The sequence below is a fragment of the Heterocephalus glaber genome, unplaced genomic scaffold, assembly GCF_053883595.1.
Source record: "Heterocephalus glaber isolate CG9 unplaced genomic scaffold, H.glaber_assembly_v1.0 deba00000071, whole genome shotgun sequence".
In the NCBI taxonomy this organism is placed as follows: Eukaryota; Metazoa; Chordata; class Mammalia; order Rodentia; family Bathyergidae; genus Heterocephalus; species Heterocephalus glaber.
Genome location: NW_028258137.1, coordinates 17,490,426 through 17,509,749, shown reverse-complemented (window position 1 = coordinate 17,509,749; position 19,324 = coordinate 17,490,426). Strand labels below are relative to the sequence as shown.

The 19,324-nt window shown below is 40.7% G+C and overlaps 1 protein-coding gene and 1 pseudogene across 3 annotated transcripts; one reads left to right on the top strand and one right to left on the bottom strand.

The window, feature by feature from the left end:
* Positions 1 to 2,797: 2,797 nt before the first annotated feature.
* Positions 2,798 to 3,390, bottom strand: LOC101720961 (ADP-ribosylation factor 1-like). Of its 2 annotated transcripts, XM_087187758.1 has the most exons (2): positions 3,231 to 3,387; positions 2,798 to 3,122 (listed from the first exon to the last, which is right to left on the bottom strand). In XM_087187758.1, exons 1-2 carry the CDS (start codon positions 3,376 to 3,378, stop codon positions 2,866 to 2,868), a joined length of 405 nt encoding a protein of 134 aa, XP_087043884.1. In that variant the 5' UTR covers positions 3,379 to 3,387; the 3' UTR covers positions 2,798 to 2,865. The 2 variants fall into 2 exon arrangements, with proteins under 2 accessions (XP_087043884.1, XP_087043908.1); XM_087187782.1 differs by having other exon boundaries at positions 2,798 to 3,390.
* Positions 3,391 to 16,907: 13,517 nt separating this feature from the next.
* Positions 16,908 to 18,824, top strand: LOC147830632 (protein FAM24B-like; annotated as a pseudogene). Its single transcript, XR_015441376.1, has 3 exons — positions 16,908 to 17,016; positions 17,808 to 17,931; positions 18,557 to 18,824. The product of XR_015441376.1 is annotated as a protein FAM24B-like (transcript).
* The last annotated feature ends 500 nt before the right edge of the window (positions 18,825 to 19,324 follow it).

Sequence of the window (19,324 nt, the reverse complement as noted above, 5' to 3'; positions counted from 1 at the left end):
TATTGTCAATGGATGCTTTTGTACAATGACAACATTGAATAGTGTGACAAAGCCAAAAATGTTTATTCTGTAGCTTTTTTCTCCTCCCTTCCTTACTCTCCCTTTCTTTCTCTCTTTCCTTCCTTCTTTCTTCCTTCTGTGTGTGTGTGTGTGTGTGTGTGTGTGTGTGTGTGTGTGTGTGACTGGCAATTGACCCCAGGGCCTTCATGCTGAGCTACATCCCTACATCCCCTATTTATTTTCCCCTAGCTACATCCCCTTATTTTTTATTTTGAGGCAAGATCTCACTAAATTGCCTAGGCTGAGCTTGAACTTGGAATCCTCCTGCCTCAGCCTCCCAGAATGCTAGGGTCACAGTCGTGTACCAACACATCTGACTTTATAGAAAAGACTCATTAGAGCCGGGGATTTAGCTCAGTGGTTTCGCCGCCTGCTGCGCAAGCACAAGGAGCCGAGTTTGCTCCCCGGTACCAAAAAAAAAAAAAAAAAAGAAAAGACTCATTAACTGCTGAAGCTCTGTGCTGGTGTTATTGTTATATATTTTTGTTAGCCACCTAGTGAGGGCAGCTTGGGCTTGTACTTCCTCCAGGCTGGGTAGTAACAGGGCTTATGTCACCAGCCCCTCTCTACCAGGTCCTTCCTTGTCTAGTATCATAAGAGAATGAGAACTCACATTTGGCCTTATTGTTTAAACTAAGCAAATGAGCCCAGTGGGGTCTGCTCAGGGTCATGCAAATTGGGAGAGGAACTCAGAGGGCTCAGTTTTCTCCTCTTCCTGAGCAGCTTCCTCCCCTCCTGGCTCTGAATAATTCATGGCTGATGTTTGCAGAGCACTCCATCTTGTCAGAGCACTCTGACCATCATTAATTAGTAAGAACCTGGCTCTGGCTCTCACCCATAAAACAAAACCAGAAGTGGCTTTGACATCTCTGCACCTCAAACTAGAAGTTTCCATCTCCATACCAAGGTTTTGAGCAGCAGATTCCTCCTCCCTGCCCACTGCCCCAGCACCTCCCAAAGACCTAAAGTCTACTCTTTTGGCTCCAAATTCAGGCTTTGTGTAGGGAAAAGGCCAGTCTCAGGGTTTGGCACCCAAGCCTTCAGTCCTCATAGCTGGTGTCCCCTCGATGGCCTCCCCTGGAAGATACAAATGATGTTGTCCGTCTCTGGGCTTGTTGTGAGGATTATTATGTTTGTATTTACAAAAGGGTCCTGAAAGAAATCTTCATGCACAGCCTGTGGGAATGTAAAATGGCGCGGTGGCTTTGGTGAACAGGCTGGCAGTGCCCCAAATGGTTAAATGCAGAGATACTATATGATCCAGCAGTTCTACCCCTGGGTATACACCCAAGAGGAATGAAACTACATCCACACAAAAACTTGCACACAAGTTTCATAACAGCATTATTCATAATAGCCCCAAAGTAGAAACAACAATTGATGGAGTCAAATTGTATGGATCTATATCATGAAACATTCAGCTGTAAAACATAATGAAGCTTTCTGTGATACATGTGACAGTATGGATGAACCTTGAAAACATTACACAAAGTAAAAAAAAAGCCACACTAAAGGCCACAGAGTGTATGATTTTATATATATGAAAAGTCTAGAATAAATAAATCCTTAGAGACAGAAAATAGACGAGTGTTCACCTGGGGCTAGGGCGGGGGAGTGGAGAGTGAAAGTGGGCACCAGGTTTCTTTTGAGTGATGGAAATGCTCTAAAATTGATTACGGTGACGGTTACACAACTCTGTGATTATATATGCATATTTTTCAATAGTTAAGAGACTTTATTCTAATGATTATGATTACAGTGCTTGTCAAAATGAAAACTGAAAACAAGTATACAAAACAGTCGATTACTAATCGTGTGTTGAAAGCAGTAAGAGGTTCCATAACACCAAATAAACCAGTTTCCCCAAGATAAATTGAACAGCTCCAGTTTCTTCAGTGTTTATCAAAATACAAAAGAAAAAAGTACAGGTGGTCTTTTCTGATGGCAAATCGGACCCTTACAGGCTGAGGGAGGAAGGCACTTCACACACGGAGGTGGGAGTGCTCCGGGACCGTGGTCTGGAATGGACCGGCCGACCCAGCTTACAGGTGCTCCTTCTGGTGAGACCCAGACTTTGGCCAACGTGTCTGGGTAGGGACTGAGGACAGGGCTGCTACTCCAGCTGCACTGGGCGAGGGTGAGGCTGGTTCCCACGCCCCCATCACAGTCCTCCCAGCCCACCCTGAGGGGACCATGAGAACATGAGTACAGGCACGCTGTGGAATGCAGGTGACCCAAAGATAGGCAGGCCATGGGGTCTTTACTTTGACCATGCAGTGGATCGCGTTTGTTTGTCATGTCTTGTGTGCCCAGTGCAACAGCCAATCTGATGACTAGTGTTCAAGCAGAACTGCAAAACCTACACTAGGCATAGCCTCCTGTGTGTTCAAGTGTTCTCCTTATCTTGTAATTTTTAACTATTTTTAAAAATGCACTGAGTTTGGGTTACAAACTGAATAGATCCTGATAACAATCTACAAGCCCAGTGGCCCCTGGAGGCCAGGTGCCCATGTGCCCAAATCCCTTCTCAGTACTGACAGTGAGTTGATTCTTTTTTTTTTACAATAAAAAATTTGAGTAATATTGCATAGGAGTACCAGAAACTGCCTCAGTGGAAACAGAAACTATTTACATTAAATAAAAACCTGGCTGCAGGCTGCATCTCCACATGTACAGCACGGTGCATGCACACGGTGACCAGCCCATGGAGGCAGCTTCTGGCACTCAGGACCAGAGTCTCACGTTTGCCACATGAGAGGAAAGTGCAGAGCGGAGAGGAGGAAGTGAGGGGAAGGGGGTTCTGGCTCACTTCTGGTTCCGGAGCTGATTGGACAACCAGTCCAGTCCTTCATAGAGCCCATCCCCACTCGTGGCACAGGTGGCCTGAATGTACCAGTTCCTGTGGCGTAGAGACTGCAGCCCCAGCTTGTCTGTGATTTCAGCTGCATTCATCGCGTTGGGGACAGCATCCCGGAGCTCATCCTCAGCCAGCATCCTCATGAGCTCCTCACGGGCCTCGTTCACACGCTGTCTGTCATTGCAATCCACCACACAGACCAAGCCTTGGGTGTTCTGAAAGTAGTGGCGCCACAGTGGCCGGATCTTGTCCTGGCCACCCACATCCCACACGGTAAAGCTGATCTTGTATTCGACGGTCTCAACACTGAAACCTGTGGTAGGAATGGTGGTCACAATTTCACCAAGCTTCAGTTTATACAGAATCGTCGTCTTCCCGGCAGCATCCAGGCCCACCATGAGAATTCGCATTTCATTTTTGCCAAAAAGGCCCTTGAAGAGGTTCACAAAGATATTCCCCATCCTTGTGGATTCTTGGAGTGACACTGGCCAGAGACCTCAGAGGTGGCTGCTCCGAGCCAGGTGTTGGTTTTCCTCCCACAAGATGGCAGCCCTGACGGTGGCCCAACTCTGTGATTATTTTAAAAACCATTGAATTGCATGCTTAGTGGATGAATTTTATGGTATGTGAATTCTACCTCATCAAAGGCATTCTTAGAAAATGCTCTAAAAACCTAACGAGCACGGTGATATTCCTAAGCATAATGTGTGATCATATTTGTAATGGATGGAGCTGAGTTGTAGGGAACAGGGAAAGGGGACATTACTAGCACCTCTGCAGTAAGTCCCAGTCTGCTGCGAGCCACGGCAGACAGCACAAGGTGAGTTGACTTATTATACACAAAAGGTAGAAAAAATGAGACTTTGAGAAGAAGCTGAGCTTTGGGCCCAATCAGTGCTGCTCTTGGCTGCAAAGAGGAAAGCCCTCAGCTTACCGCACCTTTTATTCAGTACATCGTGAGAAACAAATGTTAACAAATGACTTTCAGAGAGTTCAGTACATCGGGATAAACAAAGTGTAACAAATGACTGAGGGGCAGCGGAAATCCAAGAACAATGAGGAATTGAGTAGATGAAGATTTTGTTCCTCCCAGGATGTCTTCAGCTGATGTAATCTTGTCCTGGTGCATCACAGCATCACCGGACCATTGAGGTCTTAGCTATGACTGGAGGCCAAGATGGAGTTTTGTCTCGAAATCCCATAGCTGGCCTGTAGGCAGGAGAACTAGGCCTAATCAAATGATTTTTCCCCAAAATGATGCAGAATTGCTCCTGACACTGAGTGTCCTAATCAGTCAGTTTAGGGTGATTTCTAAATCTTCTGACACCAGAGACACTGGGATCTCTTGTTGTATGTGACCCTGGGCAGTCGTTAAACTCTGATAAATTGGGCATGGTGGCACACCTATAATCCCAGCACTGGGAGGCTGAGGAGGGAGGGCAGCAAATTCATTAAACTCTGAGCTTCAGGTTAACCACACAGATGGTTAATTGGGAATTGGGACAATAATCCCCATCTCCTAGGAATCTTGTGACAATTAAATAAATATTGTAGCCATATGCTGAACTTGGTACTTGACACACAGTAGGTGCTTAGTAAATAATGATGATGATTTCCAGATGGGGTTATCTGACCCTTCCTAGCCACCTTAGGGAATAAGTCCATGCTATTCCACCCACTTAGAATCCAGCTTCCCAAACTTGCCTGATCTGTTACAAATATAGATTCCAGAGCCCCATTTTAGACCAGCTGATCAGAATCTGTATTTTTAAAACTCTCCAGGTGAGTCCTATAATCAGGTGAATTTGAGAAACAAGACAGGTCCAACTTGGAGTCATTTTGCTTCTTATTTATACCTTTTCCTACAAACCCTTTTATTGTTTGCTGTTTCCCATTGACTTGCCAGTCTCTGCCAAGGGTTTCTCTATGTAGAGCTCATACTCTTCCTTCAGTAATTACCGACAGGCTTGAGGGCTTATAATTTCTTCCTACTTTAATTTAGGGTGAGGATTGATCCCATTAATAACAGCAATAGTGAACCTACATGTACTAGGTTCTCTGCGGGAGTTTCCAGGCACCATCTCCTTTATATCCTCCCAGCAACCTTAGGAGTGGGTTTGATTGTCCCCACTTTGCTTCAAAGAGATTAAATAATTTACCCAAGACTGTTAGTAAAGTAAGTGGGAGGATCAGAATTGAGACTTGGTTTTGTGTGACCACCCAGCCTAATTATTCCTATACTGTACAAAATCAAAGGACCTTTTTATTGGGCGGGGGGTGGGGTGGGGTACTGAGGGTTGAACCCAGGGCTTTCATAATGAGCTACAACCCCAGCCATTTTTTATTTTGAGACCAGGTCTCTCTAAATATCTCTCTAAATTGCCCAGGCTGGCCTTGAACTTACAATCCCCCTGCCTCAGTTTCCTAGAGCTGGGATTACAGATGTGTACAACACAGCAGCTATCAAGGGATTTTTTCAAAGATCAAAAATGTTAAGTTCCTGAGTGTGCTAATTGTACTGTAACCATAGTGTTCTCCTAAATTGACTAAACAAGTAGGAAACATTTTTTTTTTCCAGTACCCGGGATTGAACTCAGGACCTTGTGCTTGTGAGGCAGGCACAGTGCCACTGAGCTAAATCCCTGACCCTAATTGTACTGTAATTATGCATTGAAATGTCTTTGTTCTTAGGAAATACACACTGGTGTATTTAGGCCTACGGGTGTGATGTTTTCAATGCAATCTTAGTATATGTGCTGCCGAAGCGAGCACTTCAATACAATCTTAAATAGTTTAGAAAAATACATACACAAATATATATAAATATATATATATATTTTTATATATAAATATATATATATTTATATATATATATTATATATATATTTATATATATATAGAGAGAGAGAGAGAGAGAGAGAGAGAGAGAATTATAAGGAAAGTGGGGAACCAAACTGGTTCATGTGGGTAAAAGGTCTCTGGGAATTTATTTTATTTTATTTATTTTTTTTTTTATTTTTGTATGTCCTTTTATTGGTACATTTTAGTTTTTGGTTTTGTGGTTTTTTTGATACCCGGGATCAAACTCAGGACCTTGTGCTTGTGAGGCAGGCACCAGAACCACTGAGCTAAATCCCCGGCCCTATTGGTACATTTTAGGTATACAATATAATGATGACAGTCATCATTAGAGATATGCGCCTTTATCTGGGAATTTCTTGTACTATTCTTACAACTTCTCTGTAAATTTGAAATTATATCAAAATTACAAATTTTTTAAAAAGAGGAGGAGGAAGACAAACTTTTACTCTTTTAGGATTAGTGCTAAAAACTAAGATTGGAGAAAGAAATGTATTAATTTTCTAAACAATCTTTTAAAAAGTAATAAAGGCAGGGCTAGGGATCTAGCTCAAAGGCATAGGGCCTGCCTGGCAAGTGCAAGGTCCTGGATTCAATCCCCGGTACAAAAAAAATAAGAAGACTGGGGATTTAGCTCAGTGGTTCTGGCGCCTGCCCTGCAAGTGCAACGTCCCAAGTTTGATCCCCGGTACCAAAAAAAGAAAATTAATAAAGGCAAACCTGTGTGGTGGTACATGCCTGAAACTCCAAATACTCAGGAGGCTGAGATAGGAGGATTGCAAGTTCAAGCCCAGCTTGGGCAACTTAGCAAGACCCTGTCTCAAAATTTTAAAATTTTAAAAAATAAAATAATTTGTTTTAGGGCCGGGGATTTAGCTCAGTGGTTCCGCCACCTGCTTCGCAAGCACAAGGACCTGAGTTCGATCCCTGGTACCAAAAAAAAAATTTGTTTTAAGTTTAAAAAGATGTGTTCAGTGCTCCCAGTGTTCAATGAAAAAACAAAAAGTAGTAAGGACAAGTGGTGTAGCTCAGTGGTAGAGTGAGTGCACAGGCTCTGGATTCAATCACAAGCACCAAAAAAAAAAAAAAAAAAAAAAAGGTGGGTAATAAAATAGTGGTACACTTGCCTGAAAGAGAAAAAAAAATATGGAGAGACCAAGCATCAACTGTGCCAAGGTAGTGCTGTGTGACCTGGATATAAATATGGACTCTGCTGGTGATGAGACACAACACGCTGGACAAATTACTCACTTTCTCTGGTTCCTGTTTCCTCACCACACCGTGCAATGAGAATAGCAATGCCTCCTCTCGGAATCCTCACTAGAGACACCTCACTTGTATCAAGTCGGCACATACCGAGGCTCATGTGAGTCATATCAGCTTGGTGAGACTGTGGGGGAAACAGTCTGGGTATTTTCCAAACTCCACAGAGTGAGCACTTGTACTTCTGCAACCAGACAGCAAAACATTGAATTAAAATGTCATTAACAGTTTTTAGGGGATGAAGGGAGATGCCTCTCCAGTGGCTCAGCTTTTCCCTCCTCCTCCTCTCTCCCCACCAGATTGCATTCCTCACTTCTTTTCCCAAAGAACTATAATTAAGCTCTCACTCTAATTGCCATTTCATGGTTCCCCATCTGAAATCAGCGCCTTCCTGGCCCATTTCCCTTCTCTCTCTCCATCTTAGGATGCAGGCCCAGGAGGGCCATGAGATTTAAATTTATCGACTGTGCCCTCTGTGTGTGCCAGGCGCGGCTGTGTGTTCAGCCCTTTCCTCATGGTTCCTGCTTGGTCCTCACAGCAGCCCTGGGAGGAAACTGAAGCTGGGGAGGTAGAGTGAATCACCCAAAGGCCTCAAAGTAAGTGTTAGAGCTGGGATTTGAATTCAGCTGATCTGGCCTCAATGCTGGCAGCTGATTCTCCTGCCTCCTCCATGGATAAATCTATTCTGAACTCCTAAAACCAGGCATGCATGCTCTAGGGTAGTTTGATATCAAAACTGTCCACTGTCTCCCTCCCTGTATCCTCACCCTTCATAATATGACTTTGTGGCTCCTCCTATCTCAGCTGTGGGGTCTGTTACCCGACTCTTGGATCTGGGCTGGCCTTGCTATGGCCATTAGAAAGCCACAGAAGTGAGTGTGCCGCATCAGGCAGGCTTCTGCTCTTTCTTGAGATGTTGCCTCTGTCATGAAAATAAATCCAGCCTCAGCTGATGGAGAACCATTATCTAGTTACACCTGTTGTGCCCGTGACAGCCAGCCAACTGGCAGGCACGTATGTAGTCATCCTATACCTGCCAGCTGACTGTTGGGAATGTCAGAGAGCCCAGGTGAGCTTAGCCAGGCCTGCTCAGAGCCACAGAACCACCCTGCCAGCCTACAGACTCCTGAGTGATTATTTTAGGCTGCTGGGTTGGGGGGTGGTGGTGATTATATGGTAATAGCTCATGCTACAGCCCTTTGCAGAAGAGGCTACATGAAAGGGTGTTGGGAAGAATACTTAACAAACATCTTTTTAGGGCTGGGGTGTAGCTCAATGATAGAGTGCTTGCTTTTAACATATGAGGTCCTTGGTATGATCCCCAGGACCACCAAAAAAAAAGTCTTAATGCTTTAATGCTTAGCATGTGCCAAGCATCATCACTGAATCCCCACAACAACTTTAAGCAGTAGGTACAGGCTGAGTATCCTTTTGCTGAAATGCTTGGTATCGGAAGCATTTTTGATTTTTTTAGATTTTGGAATATTTACATATTTGTAATGTGATATTTTGGAGATGGGCCCCAAGTCTAAATACAAAATTTGTTTTATATGCACCTTAAGTACAAAGCCTACAGGTAATTGTATGCAGTATTTTCAGTGCCCCTTGCAACCTGTCAGTCACATGAAATCAGTTGTGGAATTCTCCCCACATCCCCCCCAAAATACCTTCAACTCCAAACTTTCTGACAAGTGGTATATTCCTCTGTATACTGGGTCTTCGTGCATCAGCAACTTGAACTTTCTGTGGCTCTGACTATGTGGGCTGATTGATTGACCAGCCTGTTCTTGGATTTGAGAGCTCAGGCTTCCTATCCCCATCGGTCATCAACAAAGACCAAAAGGCCTGGCATGAATGGGAGGTTATTATTCACCTGAGAAGACATTATAAACCACAAGAATGCAAGCCCAGCAGGCAGGAGCAGCCACCCAGCTCAGAAGGCACACTGTGTCTTCATCCCTCCATCCAGCATGATCTATAATTAAATCTGTGGCAGGCAGGAGGCAAATGAGAATTTTGTGTAAACTGGCACTGGGGAAGCACTATGAATACAATTTCATTGTGAAATCCTAGAGTTCCAGAACTTGATATCCTTGTGACATTTTGGTTAGAGGCTGCTCCTCCTTACCCCTCACTAGGACCATCCCCTGGGGGAAGATGACTTAAAAATTTTTTTTTGTCACTAAAGTCTAGGTTTGGAAAATGTGGCATCAAAGATGCATATGCTCAGGCCCAATGTATGTTTCCAGCTAAATATATCATGAAAAGAAAGAAAGAAGAAAGAAAGAAAGAAAGAAAGAAAGAAAGAAAGAAAGAAAGAAAGAAAGAAAGAAAGAACAGGGAGCCAAGAAGGGAGGGAAGCAGGCTGGTCAGCCAGAGTATGGGCAAGGGACATAAAGAATTTACAGAAGGAACTAGTAACTTGCTTTTACCCATACTATAGTAAACCTAAATGACTCTAGGAGGCAACACTCACATTGTATTCTATTCACACAGATGTACATTTTTGTTTGTTTGTTTTGGTATCAGGGATTGAACTTGGGTCCTTGTGCTTGTGCAACAGGCGGCAAAAACCACTGAGCTAAATCCCCAGCCCCAGACGTACATTTTGATGGCTTGTAAGACAGAATGCTCAAACTGGGCATGTGGTATACCCTATAATCCCAGCACTTGGGAGGTTGACACAGGAGGATTATTATAGTTTGAGGCCAGCCTGGACTATGTAAGGAGACTGTCTTAAAAATAAAAACAAACACAACTAAAACATGGGATGCTCAACATCTCAAGAGAAATTCCAATGAAAGGATTAAGGAACCTTTTTCATGTATTGGATTAAAGTTGATAAGCTCCTATATTGGTGGGAGTGTTATTTGGTGCCACGTCTATGGAGGGTATAGTGAATGCTGTGGATGGGCTCTCACAATCTGGCTCATTCCACTCTCTTCTGGTTGGAGACATTAGAAACCTAAACCTATACTTCCCAGACTCCCTTGCAGCTAGGCTTCCAGATACAAATTAGGTCCTACTTGTTGGGTGAATTAATGAGAGATGTGGTAGGGAAAAGAAAGGAATTGAGAAATTTCATGTACATGTACCAACTCCCCATGATGAATGTAATTATACTGTGCTACAAACATGCACCAATAAAAAACAAAGACACAGATTGGCCGACTGGAACCCAATGGTATGGTACATCCAGAAAAATAAAAAACATAGATTAAAGTCACAGGATAGAAAACAAGGTTCCATGCAATGGGAGCATGAAAGCAAGGAGTAGATAATCTTATTTTTAGACAAAGTGGACTTAAGGCCAACACTGGTCAGAAGGCAAAGAAGTTTACTACATACTGGTTAAGGGAATAATTCAATAGGAAGATGTGATTATAAACATGTATACACAGAACAGCAGAGCACCCAACTTCATAAAACAACACTCAAAGATGAGATAAAAATCAACAGAATTGTAGTGGGAAACCTCAGTATCCTATTATCACAAATGGATCAACTAGACAAAAAAAAATATCATTTTTGAACCACACCTTCAACAATATGGACTATGTATATATATCCACAGTGTTTCACTCAACAACAGAATGCACATTCTTCTCATCAGCGCACAGAAATTTCTTCAAAATAGACCATGTGCTAACCCAGAAAACATGTTAAAAAGAATTGAAGTTATACCATGCATATTATCACTACTAGAAATCAACGGCACAAGAAAGCACAGAAATTAAGCAAACACATGGAGATTAAGCAACACACACTTGAATGATCAATGGGTCAGAGAAGAAATAAAGGAAGAAATTAGGCAGTTCCTTGAGTCAAAAAGTAATGCCATAAAACATACCAAAACCCATGAAACATAATGAAAGCAGTTTTAAGAGGGGAGGTTATAGCTGTGAATGCCCATATCAGAAAAGCAGCCCAAATCACCTAATGATGCACCTCAAGGTGGTCAAAAGTCAAGTACAGTCCAAACCCAAAAGTAGTACAAGAAAGGAAATTATAAAGATCTGAACAGAAATTAATGAAATTGAGACAAAAAGTACAAAGAATTAATTGAAGAACTGATCCTTCAAAAGAAAAAAAAAGAATAAATGGACAAAAACTCTTAACCAGTCTTACCAAAAAAAAAAGAAAAAAGAAATAAAAGACATATCAATGCAATTACAAATGCAAAGGGTAAAAAAAAAAAAGAAATGCAAAGGGTAAAGTGACAATGGACACCACTGAAATCCAGAAGACTATTAGTAACTACTTTGAAAATCTGCACTCTAATAAATTGAAGAATTTAGAAGAAATGGATAGATATCTAGATACATATGAAACACTGAGTATTCCAGTAACAGTTGAAGACATATTACAGTGATGCATATATACCCCTATTTATAGCTGCACAACAAAAGCTTAATTTTGGAAGTGGTCTGTATGTCTATCAACAGATGAATGGATAAAGAAAATTATATTTATACACAATGGAGCACTATGCTATAAACAAGGATAAACATTTATAGGAAAATTGATGTACTTTGAGACAGTAATGCTAAGTGAAATAAATCAGACACATAAGCTAAAATAATGCATCGTTTCTCTTATGTGAGAAGCCCAAAACATAAATAAAGAGCAAAATGAAATATGTATAATAGGAAACAGGGAGATAGATCTTTTGCAAATGGAACAGAACCAATAGGTGAAGGGATGAGGTGGTAGAAAAAGGAAAGGTAAGTAAAAGGAATTAAATTGTGTCATATGCATGAACCAACTCCCTACAATGATTGCAATTATTATGTATTAACCAGAAAAAAAGCGCTTTTGGAACAAAACACCAAGTCACATATGAAGTGAAACTCATCAAAATAACACATTTCTTAGCAGAAACTCTAAGGGCTAGGAGAACACAGAATCACAAATTTGAAAACTGGCAGCCTAAATTGCGGTATCAGGAAAATTATTGTCCAAAATCAAAGGAGAAATAAGAACCTCCCTAGATGAATATAAATTAAAAGAATTTATGACAACTGAAGGAGCACTATGGAAAATAACTAGAGGGAACTTATACACAGAAGAAAAAGCAAGATAAAAACCAGACATGAGAGCATGAAATCCATTCACTAGAAGAATGGATAAATAAATGAGAATGAGGAAAATATCAAATGTCATTTGTTCAATAAACTATCAAACCTCTACTATGAATAAAGAAATATTTTACAAAAGAACCAGGAGAAAAACAATAGAATGCCAGGAACTAGTACATTCCTTTCAGTAATAGCACTGACTGTATGTGGTTTGAATCTTTAATTAAAAGACCTGGCAAACTGGATTAGAAAGCATGACATAATAAATTGCTGCCTTTGAGAAACTCATCTCATGGGCAAGACGTGCTGAGGTTGAAAGTGAAAGAATAGAAAATGATATTCTAAGCAAATGGAATGTGAAAGCAAGCAAGAGAAGCTATACTCATACTGAGTAGAACAAACTTGAGGTCAAAGGGACAGAGAAGTTCACTATATACAAAGAAAACAATTCATGAGAAAGCCGATGACTTTATACATGCATGCATGCCCATACAATGCCCTGAATGCAGTGCACTCAATTTTATAAAATAGACAATACTAGATGAAAACGAGAGATAAGCCCTAAAGAAGCAATAATAGGTGATTTCAACACCCAGCTCTCACCAATAGATCATCTAGAGAAAAAAATCAACAAAGAAAAGTCAGGATTGTACTACATTTTAGATAAAATCTTATCAAATCATGACAAGAAACTAGATATGAGTAGCTAGAGAAAGTATAAACCCATGGAAATTGAATAATCGGGGTCATTTTAAAAATCAAGGCAAATTAAAACATATATATCCTAAATGTATATGGAAAGGAATCCAGTACTCATTCCATAAATATTACAAGAAAATAAAGAAATGTCATTTACAACTGTATGGTCACAATTCTGATAATATAAATTGATAAATTTTATTAATGGAGGCTTTCATATTATAAGTCAGTTTCTAATGGCTTCATTAGTTAGGATGAAATTTGAGGCTTCCTGCCTTGCCCTCGTCACAATGGCTCCTTAGCTACAAAATGTTCCACACCTCACCTTTCAGTCATTTTGGTTTTTTTTTTTTTTTTTTGAGTCTGGGGCAATGACTTTGTCACGTGACTAATCTCTTCTTCGCTCTTTAACTAATAAACTGCCTGCATCTATTGATTGTATTTTAACCAATAGAATCAGGCAGATTTATGTGCACTTGATAGAGCTATGCTACTCACCTTCATCCAGATCAGCCTTTTGACCCACAAGCTCTTATATGCACATATCTTCTTATATATGCATTCTTGGAGAAGGGCAGAGAAGTTTTAAAAAGCCAATAATGGTACCTTATTTATACTATGAATAAATAGCAGGACAAAGTCTGCTGTTATAAATTTCACAAGTAGTGACTTAGTGTCAACCATGTCTAGATGTTGATGCCCCAGAAGAGCTTTAGTTATGATACTGTTAACCTTCTGTGGTGAGAGTGGAGTAAAGGAAGCACTCACTGTTTTGGGATTGCTGATAATAAACTACACAGCCACTGTGTTCTCACACAAGTCTATGTGTGGATTGAATTGATACACTTCCATGGAGGCCAGCAGGATACTTATTCACAAGATGATTATGAGAGGCCAAACAGGTAGTCTTCAAAACTGACCTGCCATTTTCTAAGAGAGGCTATCAAAAGTCCTGTCCCTTTGTGCCTTTTAATTTTACCATGTTCTGCAAATAAATTTGATGGAGGATGAAGGGACAAAGTAAACACAAGTTTTTAATGAGATTAGTTAAGTCCTTTCAAAGATTTAAAACAAAACCAAATGGGCTGGCAGTGGAATGCCTGTTTATCGTGTAAGGTCCTGGGTTCAATCACAACACTGCATGAAAAAGTGGGTAACATTTTAGGCCTGGGGTGTAGCTCAGTGGTAGAAGTGCTGGTCTAGCATGGCCAAGGCCCATGGGTCAGTCCCTCACAGCACAAAAACAACCAGTCACCACAAACACACACTCTCACACATTCACACACACACACACACACACACCAGTGTGGAACATAATATTGATAGGGAAAAGTTTTAGATAACTTAGTAGATTGAATATTAAGGTAGTTGTGGAAGCAAAATAAGTAAGGTATTCCTTTAAGATTTGCTTTTCCCATAACTCTTATTGTTTAAGGTGATGGTTATCTGATTCTTTAACCAGTAACTTCATTATAGATAACCTTTTAACCTAACAAAGTTGCAAATGCCTGGGTGTGCTTATCTTGTGTCTGTGACTTATAAATGGGAATCAGAATTGTATTCACACATCAAAGACCACTAGGGATGAGATAATGACTAACAAAGGTATAAAAAGAAGAGACTTAACAGAGAACAGCACTGACAATGACCAGACCAGTTTCTGGCAGTACTGCCTGCTTGCAAGTAAAATTTTATTATTTTACCCGAATTCTGTGTCTCCATGTATTTCTTTCTGCAATTTCCAGAACAATATGGGAAACACTTGCTTTTATATAGTCCTAGTGGAAGGTGACGTAATACAAGTACCACATGTCTTTAGGACAGCTAGACAATATATAAATATGTGGAATTTGGCCTGGTAATTTAAATTTGACTGATAATTCTATACAGAGAATTAATCTTAATATGATGTATGAACATGTATGTGTTAATTATGATATGCTTATTGATAGGTCTCCCACCACCTCAGCAGCTATTATGTATAGTTGCTGCCCTCTTCCTATGGTGTCTTGCCCCTTCCCCTGTGTGACGTCATGCCAAGATGGTTGCTCCCACCAAAGAACAAACCCTTCTTCCCAGCATGCCCCTGTTCCCACCTAGAGAGTAACCTAATACTCGCTCACCTCCTACCACCTAGTGACATCACCGGCTCCTCCATTCCCTAGTCACTACCTCAGTCAACCCCACCTCAGCCCCTACAAACCCCACCCCAGTCTCTATAAAAGACTCTCCCTGCCCCAGCCATATTGCTTTTGTCTCTCCTTTGTTCAGAGACAACCCAGTAGATCTATTCCCCTAATAAAGGCTTGTTGTGGCCTGGTCTGGTCTTGGTCTTCGGCCCTTTTACCTGACACTTATAATAGTAAGATATTGAAGACATACACTTTCACAGCTTATGTAAATTATGGTATGATATGCTTATAATAGATACTAGAACACACATTTTACAGATTATATACATTGTGGTAAACCCATGTAAAGAATTACCATATATATAGTTTCTTTTTTCAAATGAGGCAAATCTGTAGGAAAGATGCCTATGATGTATATATGAAGAAAATCTATTCAAAGGATACAAAGTATGATCCTGCTTAAATGTATAAAGTATATGCAAATATTTGGAAAATCTAAAAGGAGAAAGATAGTAGAGAAAATGTTTATATGTGAAATTACTAATAGTGTCTGTGAGTGGATGGGTGTATATAAAATTTTTTGGAATTATCTTTGCTTTCTGTTTTTCTGTAACATATATTGCTCTTATAATGAGTTATTTTAAAGTAAGCAGATTAATGATTAAGGCTTTTTTCTTTATTTAGGGAATCACTCTTCAGCCAAGAACAAGAGACAAAAATAAAATGATTGTTCCGTTATACATGGTGATTACAAACCACAAGTCAGGGGTTACAATTTATATCTAATGTCCCCTCAAAGCCTCATAGACTCATAGGTGGGTTTTTGGGGAGCTCTACCTTTTTTATGTCCCTCTGGGGGGTGCCTCAAAATGTGGGTTATTTTCAAGGCTACCATGAAGCTAGAGGGTGAGTTATTGGACAGTGTCACAAACTTTATTGTTTATACTGAGCTTTGGTTGTTTCTCTTGAATAAATGCTTTACATGATGCTGCAGGATTTTCATTGTTTTTCAGAGTTCTGAAAAAGCTGACTCTTAAAAAGTTTTGCTAGGTTTTTCATTGTTTTGTTGAGAAAATTTTCATAGATTGTTGTGTTACAATTTTCTTGAAATCTTTTCTGCTGTTCGTGACCTCATTCATGTTTTTGCCAGAGCAGCATGGAATTACCTGTGGTAGTTAAAATAACTCCCTCATTTAATTGAGTTGGCTTTGCTTGGTCAAACTACTTGCAAATCATAGAGACCTGGCTAAAATGTGTATCCTAATCCAGTGGCTTTTTTGAGTTTTCTCCTCTTAATGTACGATATGATGCCCATGAACCTATATTTGAATGGCTATATATTATTTCACTCTGTGAGTAAGACATAAAATCTAACTAATCTTGTTTCATTGACCTTTTAGCTATATGAGTGTTTTTACATATCTGCCCCCCCACATTATTGTCTTTTTTTTTTTTTCCTACCGGGGATCAAACTCAGGACCTTGCACTTGCAAGGCAGGCGTCGGCACCACTGAGCTAAATCCCCAGCCATTATTGTCTTTTTAAACTGATTGGAATCCCGTATTTGGTTTTGTGTTGTTGTTTTGTTTTGTTTTTGTTTTTTGAGACAAGGTCTCCCTACATAGCTCAGGCTGGCCTTGAACTCACTATGTAGTTCAGGCTGGCCTCCAATTTGTGGCACTCCTCCTGCCTCAGCCTCCCGAATGCCGAGACTATAGGCTTGTGCCACCATACCCAGCTCACATCTGGTTTCAATTAGTAGTCATACCATAAGTTTCTCTGAAGGAAAGAAAACCTAAAAAGGTAATGATTTAAGGTAATGTTCAGGCATTTCTATTTCCATTGGTGCTGAAATATATCTGAGCATGGACTAGAATTCAGAACTCCATGAAAGGGAGCTGCTATAGAGAGAGGTGATGTCACAAAGCCTGGGTACTGACTGAGGCAGGCATTGGAGTTAACAGTGGCTTTCTATTCTACCTACTCTGGTGGAAGACTGAGCTTCTGAAAGTGAGTGATTTCTTCAACTTGAATCTTACTAATTGGAATTCTCCTTTTCAAATTAAAGGTATGAGAAACTTCTCATAAGATGTTCTGTTTTCCTAAAGTGTATTTTAATTGTATATATTTTTAAAACTTGGCCTTCATCCAGCCATGAACAGTTATAAGGTAGTAAGTATGCTTGGCAGTCAGACTGTTTCTTCTACTCCCCTTATTCACATTTTTCCAGTTTAAGAGAGTTAGACTAAGCAAAATGATAACTAAAAATTGAATTTCCCGGGAGGGTTTAAGATTTAGGATTTAGAAGCATAACAACAGTTTTTAGTAGAAAAATTCAAAATTTTTCCCTCCTAAAAAATGCAAAATTTACAAAATGGATTTGGAGATCGTCAGAACAATAACATTCTGGAGCCATCATCCCCATAGGAGACCCTGAGCCTGATGTATAGCGAATGGTTACTTCTGACTGTGAACATAGTTTGGGAGGTCCAGGTGTCTGTGAGTAAAACCACTAGCTCCTGTGTAAGCCTTTTTTTTTTTTTTTTGGTACTGGGGATTGAACTCAGGATCTTGCACTGTAAGCCTTTTTATTACATAAAGTCACATCACTGCCTGTGAAAGGTAAAGATTCTTTCCACTGCCTGTCATTCTGTTCTCTATGAATTTTGCATCTTAGTTTCTTTCATGTGGAAATAAACCATCTTATCCACACAGGGGGTCCAAGTTCTCCCTGAGAAGATTCTCTGTTGTCTTACACATATAAAGATCTGTGTTTGGGCTCTATTCCTTTTCTAGGCTACTCATTCCTGAGAGAGGAGGGAGGTAACCTTCACTGATTGTCTGTGCTTCTTTGCCTAGGTATGTCTGTGACTTTTGACCAGACAACGATACTACTTATCATTTGTAGTGGAATCATGGGGATCATGTTCATGCTAATAGGCGCTGTCATCTGTTTTTATGTCAAAATATTCCAGGCACTGAAGTGAGTCCTGGGGATGAGTGAACAACACCCCCCTGAAATGGGACACCTGGGGCTGTCTGCTTGGTAGGGTCTAGTCCTTGCTACTGGTGTCATGCCCTAGGTGAGGTCAAGAACCAAAGGCAGATTTGTACAGGCAAAGTTGGGTGGCTACAGGATCTTGGGTTTGTAAGCTAGTAAGTAGAATGTTGTTAACAAAGAGGGAGTGTGTGACAGCAAGTGGTGCTTTTTTGGGGAGAGGATCCAAAAGATGGGACAGACTGGTTGTCAGCAGCAGTGGTGTCCCCATTCTAGGGAGCTAGATGGTAGGCCCTGGAGCTCAAGACATAGCTTCAGCCCCTTCCTCCTTCCTCCTGCTTCTTCAAGACCTGCAGCAACTAGCTGGGTGTTGTCCACTTGCTAGTCAGTTTTCCTTACTTTTGTAGCCTGAGTTTATATGTACAGCAGCTGTAGGAGAGGAAGGGATGAGAGAGGAACTCGGCACAGGGGCAGGGAGCTATAATCCAGGCCTGGTGTCATATGTGTGGTTGGCTGCAGCCCTGAATTTCCCAGAGAGCCCCAAGAATTCTAAGAAATGCACTGAAAAGAGAACTTCTAAGCCTGTGCTTTGTATATGTCTTTTTTTAAGGGCTTCAAAGGAATGTGGTCCTCAGGCTAACTCAGCCAACAACACCGAGGACAAGGTCATCCTGGCTGAAACCGCTGCCGTGGACTCTTGTTCCACCTTTGAATTTGTGATGAATCCAAAATGTATGCAGATTATGATCCCCTGTCATCTTCCTTTTGTGACATAAATGAGGGACTCTGATGTGGCCATGGGGGACACAAAAATCTTCATGAGCAATGTTTCTCTTAGAAGACTGTTTTGTTATTCAAATAAATTATATAATTTTATTCTGTACTATATACTGTAAGATGTTATTTCACATACATTTGAATAAATATGTAATATTGAAATGATCCTCTCTTTAGTATTTTTTCTTAGTTATACATATCATATATATGTATGATATGCCTACTTTGAGACTTGGGGAAATAGCTTGTAATATTTTATGGCAATAGAAGCTAAAGAAATAAGGTAGAAAATAAGAGTGGCCAGCACTTTTCCAACCCTGGAAAGAAACCATACATTGACCTCAGGGCATTTTCAAGTTCAGCATCTGCTAAAGGTGCCACACTGGAGGAGTGTGCTCAGCAATCCTAAAGGGTTCCCATCTCATCCATTTCCTGTACTAGGGTCAGTGATGTCATATATCCTGACTAGGACGCTATTCACCAGGACAGTGAGGACAGCTAGGCGGGACATCTCTGGGTATAAGTTGTCTGACCTGTGTAATTATGGGATGGAGCTTAGAGGCCTCAGAAGGACAAGTAGAAAACCTGAGAGTCCCCTAGC

Excerpts from the sequence above, each read along its gene's own strand:
- LOC101720961 (XM_087187782.1), bottom strand. The coding sequence starts at position 3,378 with ATGGGGAATATCTTTGTGAACCTCTTCAAGGGCCTTTTTGGCAAAAAT.